Below are 6,794 nucleotides of genomic sequence, written 5' to 3'. Positions count from 1 at the left end.
GGGGCCAAGGTGGTAGTTCCTTTTGGCTTCTTTGTGGCTAGCCGGACCTGGGATGGCTTCGCGGAATGCGTCCCAAAGCATGCACCAGCAAGGTTTTCCATATACGACTCCAAGCTCTTTTTGAGGACTAGAGACCCTAGTCTTAATGGACTAGAGAACGGGGGGGGGGGGGGGAGGAGGAGATGAAGAATCAGCATTAAAAATGCTGGCCTTGGCTTTTGCTAAGAAAAGGGATTTTGTGCTCTCCATTCCTAACCACAGCCTGGCCAGGGAAATGACTGCCGTTAGTACATATGTCTGCAAGCAGCAGTGAGCATCTTGGCCGAGAAGCCCCTGTCACCGTGCACGGAAGCCCCAAGATCTCCTTCTCGGGTTCCATCACCAGTGCCCGCTGATTTGCTCATCCTGGACTTGTAACCAGAATCCCGCCTCCTCGCGCAAGCAGATGCCCTCCCCTCCTCGTGGCTTTCCAGTTTTCTCTCTTGCCTTCCAGAGGGTTGCCAACAAGGGACTTTCTTAGTCAGGATAATCAATGCTGAGCCTCGTGGAATTGGGACCAGTGAGATATCTTAAAAAGCCTTTTCTGCCTCTGCCACGGTCTGTGTCGGCCAAAGATAGAGACCTTGGGCCATTTGTTGTTGGGGTAACAAATGAACTTGGCCTGAGAAAGGGACTTGGCCTGAGAAAGGACTTGGTGAGCCCTTTGAGGGCTCAGAGCCATCGTTTTCTTTGTGATGCTGGTCCACAGTTTGTTTTTGAGAAAGCCCAAGAGGCCCAAGGAGGTAAAGATTACGAGCTGGAGCTCATTGTGATATCTGAAAACCGCAGCTGGCAGCACGTGGGAGGTGCTGGAGGGCAGGCTCGCCTTACACACCCCTCTCTCTAGGTCACCTGGGAGCACCAGAGCAATGTGGGAGTTTGCTGTGCCTGGGAAGTCTTTGGGGAGGGGTTGCAGTGAGCACACCCTGTTCCCTCCCCCTGGGCTGAGAGAAACGTGGGACCAGCCCTGCCCCAGTCTGTCCTCATTGGTTGGCATCAGGCAGAGGGGGCTTTAAAAAGGCAAACGTGTCCCAGGCTAGGGACCGGAGCCTGTGCTACTGCAAGGCAGGCTGCCCTCCTCCGGCTGGCACCATGCAGCTCTCTCTCGCTGTGTATCTCGTCTGCCTGCTGGTGCATGCGGCCTTCCGGGTGGTGGAGGGCCAGGGCTGGCGGGCCTTCAAGAACGATGCCACAGAGATCATCCCTGAGCTTGGCGAGTACCCCGAGCCCCCACCAGAGCTGGAGAACAACAAGACCATGAACCGGGCGGAGAACGGAGGGAGGCCCCCTCACCATCCCTTTGAGACCAAAGGTATGCATGGGGGTAGAGGAGAGCTTTTTTCCCACGAGGGGTGGCTCTCTGGAAGGTTCTGAAGCCTGGGGTAGACCTTCTGCCCCGTTGTCAGCACTAAGGGAGGGACAGCCTTGCCTGGAGGCAGGGGGAGGGTGGCAAGCCAGCATAGCCTTGGTGTTCCAGCTCAGGAGGCATGAGGCTGGGGTGGGGGCGGCTGGCCACAGGAGCCTGGGGCAGGAAGGATGCTGAGGTGGTGAGAATATAACTCTGGGACTCAGAGCCTCCGAAGGCAGACAGTTTCCAAGAATCCCCTCCTGAGAAGACAGGAGACGGGTCTGGCCGCTGGCATCCTTGGACAGGGAACCAGGCAAGGGAGCCCTCCCATCTGTGAGCACCTGCGGGAGGCAGACGCTCTACCCAGGTTGTACTTAAACCCTACCCTGGGGATCCACCGCAGGGGAGTCCCCGGAGGTGAGCCCCCAATTGGAAAGTGAAGAAACAAAAGCTCCAGATGTGAAGTAACTTGGTAGGGAGTAGAAGAGCTGAGATTTGACCCCAGTCTGATCCCATGCCAAGATAGCCCTGGTGGGAGACGTGGGGTGGGGTTGGGTGGGGGGAGTGCTGGGGACAGAGAGCCAGAACAAGTCCCCACAAAGCAATGGGAAGAGGACATTCCAGCCACCCCGAGTCTTCCCAGTGAGCTGGCCCTTGAAGGAACGGGAAGCTGTAGGCAGAGTCTGACCTGGGTAGCAGCTTGTCCAGGCCCTGGAGGGGAAGTAGCATCCTCTGTGAGGGCAGTGGATGCAGGTAACCCCATCTGTCCCCAGGTCCAAGCCTTGCCTCGTTACTAGGGAGGGGGCCTGACCCTTGTGACAAGGCAAGGGCTCTCGTGGAGGGCACATCTGGGCTTCTGGTCAGGTCTGCATGCAAAGCCTAGGGGGCCGTGTGCACAGCTGGCTGGAACCGCTGGTGGTGGGGCCGGAATGACACTTCTTGGGGAGGGCCTTACTGCCCTCCAGTCATTGTCTGGGTGGGAGAGGAGTCCACTGCCCAGGCCCCCTCATCTCATCTCTCCCTGCCCCACAGCCAGCTGGGAATGTGGGGCTCTGCCAAGGGGGCAGCCCCATCGGGGGCCTGAAGACTTGAAGGCCTCAAGACTTCAAAAGGGAGGGCAGGAGCATATCACCCCCCCCACTCCCTCCCCCCCCACCACCCAGGCAAGGTTGATTAAGCTTAAGGGACTGCTTCCTGGGCTCTATGGGGTCCAAATACAAAATACCCACCTCCCTGGGCTCCCAGGAGAAGCCACAGGCCCCCAAGGAAGCTCAAAACAAAGTCACCTTCTATAGAAGTGCCTGATGTGGGGTACTATTCTTGGAAAGCCCAAAAGCTTCCTTCCCTTGGCAAACAGGCCACCCCCACACACTCCCTCTGCAGCCTGGGAGCAAGAGTGAGGGTGGAAAGCCAGCCCAGAAACCAGAAGGTCAGCCACTGAAGGAAGGCAGACCCACCTCTCCCCTGCTCCGCTGGTTCTCCGGGGCCTGGGGAGTGGAGGCCTGGCTTCTTGGCCTTCTCTCTGCTTTTGGTCCCAGGACTGTTTTTCATCCCCTTGGGTGACAGACAGATGTTCATATGAGGACCAGCTGTTTAAAAAGCTCCCATCTGTCTAAGCCCACAGTAGGAGAGTTGATTAAGGTGACTTCGGGGGACCAAGCCAGACCTTAGAGCACAATCTTCCCCATCCCCCGTCCCCACCCCAACCCAGGAGCAAGGCTAGGCCACCATCGGAGATCCATTAAAATGGCACACAAAAAAGAGATGTGCCCAGCAGCATGCCTAGTACACAGCAGGTGCTTAATAAGTGTTTGCAGCAGCTGAACCTATAGGTTTTCAGACAGGGCTCCATCCCCTCTGATAGAGAAGTAACTGCAGTGAGAGGCAGCCCTGTGCCCCGCCCCCACCCCAACCTCCCACGTGGGTGCTCAGACACACAGCTTCCACCCTTATAGGAACCCAGAGGGGCTGGGGCCCCAAGAAAGCACAGTGAGGACACCCAACTCTGCCTTTCGGGCAAGGGCCTTTCCCTCTCTAGGCTTCCCGGTCCTCTGTGATGATGAGGGGGCTGGACAAGCAGCCTTTGGCTCTTTTCAAGTCTAATGACTCCTCCCCACCTCCTCTTCCATCTCTTGCCTCCTCCGCAGCTGCCCTGATTTATTCCCTTCAATTAACCCCTACTCCTTTCTCCATCCCCTCACCAACCCTCCCAAGTGGCTGGAAAAAGAATTTAGGAGAAGCCAAGGCCATCATGCAGAGGGTGTGGCTAGCACCTGCTCTGCCTAGACCAGGCACTCGGCGACACGATGTGACTTATAGAGGGAGAAAAAGACCCCCTTGGAGAAGAACACATAATAAAAGCCAGTACTTCTAGCTCTTACTGCATACTCACCGCGGCCCCTGCGTTATATACGCCATGGATTCACTCCCTAACTGCTCAGGACAAACCAATTTTACAGATAGGAAGCGCAGAGAGGTTAAATGACTTGCCCAAGATCACACAGCGTTGAAGCTGGTATTTGAACCCCAACAGACACTTGGCTCCAAAGTTTTAGGGGGGAAAGGGTGGGCCAGAGGTCTTTGCACCAGCCCCAGAATACCTGGGCAAATGCAGCTGGAAAGTGGCAGGTTTGGAAAAGGCGGGTTGGACGGGGTGGGTGGCGTGCAGGAGGCCGCCTGGCCTGACGCAACCTCTCTCCGCAGACGCGTCCGAGTACAGCTGCCGCGAGCTGCATTTCACCCGCTTCGTGACGGACGGACCCTGCCGCAGCGCCAAGCCGGTCACCGAGCTGGTGTGCTCCGGCCAGTGCGGCCCCGCGCGCCTGCTGCCTAACGCCATCGGCCGCGGCAAGTGGTGGCGCCCGAGCGGGCCCGACTTCCGCTGCATCCCCGACCGCTACCGCGCGCAACGGGTGCAGCTGCTGTGCCCGGGGGATGCGGCGCCGCGCGCGCGCAAAGTGCGCCTGGTGGCCTCCTGCAAGTGCAAGCGCCTCACCCGCTTCCACAACCAGTCCGAGCTCAAGGACTTCGGGCCCGAGGCCGCGCGGCCGCAGAAGGGCCGAAAGCCGCGGCCCCGCGCCCGAGGCGCCAAAGCCAACCAGGCTGAGCTGGAGAACGCCTATTAGAGGCCGCCCGCCGCGCCGCGCTCCCCGACCCGCGCCCTAAGGCGGGCGCGGGAGTTTCTGCCCTCTGCGCGCGGTCTGACTGTTTGCATCTCCTTGTAAATGTCTGCAGCCCGGGGCAGGGGGCGGAGACCTTCCGGGCTCCGGCAGGAGGGAGCCCGGCCCTGCGGATCTCGGGGAGGGGGGCCAGCAGAGCCTCCCCACCCCCACTCCCCAGCGTCCCAGGGGGGTCCCGCAGGGCGGGGACGGCGCTGAGAGTCACACACACTGAGCCACGCAGCCCCGCCCACCGGGGCCGCCCACCTTTGCTGGTTCCACTTCAGAGGACAGCAGAAGAGCAAGCATTTCGCCGCCCAGGGTTTCTATGGGAGCGGTGGGGAATGAGAGTCCGGGGACTGGTTAAGAAAGTTCGCTAAGATTCCTCCTCCACTCCTCTGCCCCCTCCTAAAGCCTTTAGTGCCTTGTTGTGCCAGGAACCCAGCACTGGGGTCCGTAGATAGGATTTCCAGTCTGGACTCCGCCACTAACTCGCCGGATGACCTTGGACCGCACTCTTCCTTTTCTGTCCAGAGTCTGTCCTCAATTTCCTCTTTGGAAAATGAAGGTGGGCCTGGGATTTGTATCTCGAGGAATCTACTGTCACATGATTCCAAGGCCTTGGGTGCCGTTTGAATGGGCAAAGGAGAGAGAGGGGAGTTGGATTGGATTACTGCCGTGGTCATGGTCATGGCTGGAATTCAGAACTGTAATCCTCTGATCTGACAGCCAAACAAGGGTGGGGGGGGGGAGTCTTTTTTAGGGCTGACAAGCTCCTGGAAGAAGCTCGTTCTTTCCAGCCTGGGCTCCCCAGATGTTTGCCTACCTCCAGCACTCCACCCCAAAGGATGCAGAAAAGATACCAGCAATTGGGGTAGAGAAGGAGAAGGTCCCAAGGCTGGGGAGGGCTGGGGGAGACCGGCCAGGAATCAATCCCCTATTCCATCCCCCAACATGGCCATGTTTTAAAGTCACCTTCTGCAGAGAAGCTTGAAGTCCCAGGACCCTGGGCTTGCCAGGCCCAAGGAACAGCCAGCCCCCCATTAAGACCAGCAGATCCCTTTGGAGGTGTCTCCTCCCGCCTAGCACTCACAGACGTGATTCTGTCTAGCAAGTAGCTTCTTACTACTGTTACCGGTGGTGGCGCATCTTACATTAAAATAATATTACTTGGGGAAAAATTACAAGTGCTGTACATATGCTGAAAAAACCCGCAAAGCCCGTTCGCTGTCATCCAAAAATCTTTCGGAAAGTCATTTCCAGACACCTCTTACTTTCTGTGTAGTTTTTCATTGTTTAAAAAAATTTTTTTTTTTTTTTAAACAGAAGCACAGACCATGTGAGAGCCTGCTGGGCTGGTTGCTTTTTGCAATCCTTTCATGTGGGATTTGTCCACAAGAATGAGAGTCGTGGTTCTTAAAGAGTTAAGTTACGTATTTATTTTCGCACTTAAGTTATTTATGCAAAAGTTTTTCTTGTAGAGAAATGACCATGTTAATATTGCTTTATGAAATACCAGTCTGTTCTCTCCGAATCCAGAGGCATTGTTAATAAAGACAATGAATCATTTCAGAGAGGATGTGGTCTCATTTTGTCAGCCACACACAGTCATTTCGTCAAAGTTAACATCCTTATCCTCCTGGTCACTAGGACTTCAACCTTGGAGGCACCTTTGACCGTGCCACAGGGGCCCTTGTGGCAATTATGTCCTCCCTTTGAAAAGTCATGTCTGTCCCTTCCTTTCCAAACCTAGACCTCATTCCTTCACCGCAACCATTGTCATAACTTCAGCTTGGTCTCCCTCAAGCAGCCTGCCCTCCACAGTCTTCCAGAAACACCGTTCTCATTGCGCCACACTCCTACTCACAATCCTTCCCTAGCTCCTCCTTGCCCAGGATTGAGTTCCGGCTTCTCAGCCTGACTTGAGAGGCTTTTCCCTGCTTGAGTCCCCTACCCCACCCCCACCCAGCTCTACCAAACTTCCTTCCGACTCCCAAGTGGCCACACACCGCTGCTACACTCATCTCTGCTTTAGTTTACCCCCACGTCTGAAGGCCACCACAATGACTCCTTCTCGTTTTAGTTTTAGGGTCCATATTCCTTGCCACTTTTGAACCTGAACCTTCCAGGGATGTTGCAAACCCGGCTGAGCTCTCCTCAGATGCCCCAGGCCCTTTGTCCCTGCCATGACTTCGGTTTCTCATTCTATGTCTTCCATTTGATACTGGTTCACCGATCATGTGGCTCAC

At 56.4% G+C, this 6,794-nt stretch overlaps 1 protein-coding gene across 1 annotated transcript; it reads left to right on the top strand.

Moving 5' to 3' along the window:
* The first annotated feature begins 1,059 nt into the window (after positions 1-1,059).
* On the top strand, positions 1,060-6,117 carry SOST (sclerostin). Its single transcript, XM_082708486.1, has 2 exons — positions 1,060-1,351; positions 4,091-6,117. Exons 1-2 carry the CDS (start codon positions 1,132-1,134, stop codon positions 4,510-4,512), a joined length of 642 nt encoding a protein of 213 aa, XP_082564612.1. The 5' UTR covers positions 1,060-1,131; the 3' UTR covers positions 4,513-6,117.
* The last annotated feature ends 677 nt before the right edge of the window (positions 6,118-6,794 follow it).

The sequence above is a fragment of the Mustela nivalis genome (assembly GCF_964662115.1).
Source record: "Mustela nivalis genome assembly, chromosome: 17".
Taxonomy (NCBI): domain Eukaryota; kingdom Metazoa; phylum Chordata; class Mammalia; order Carnivora; family Mustelidae; genus Mustela; species Mustela nivalis.
This window is presented reverse-complemented; position numbering and strand designations above follow the sequence as displayed.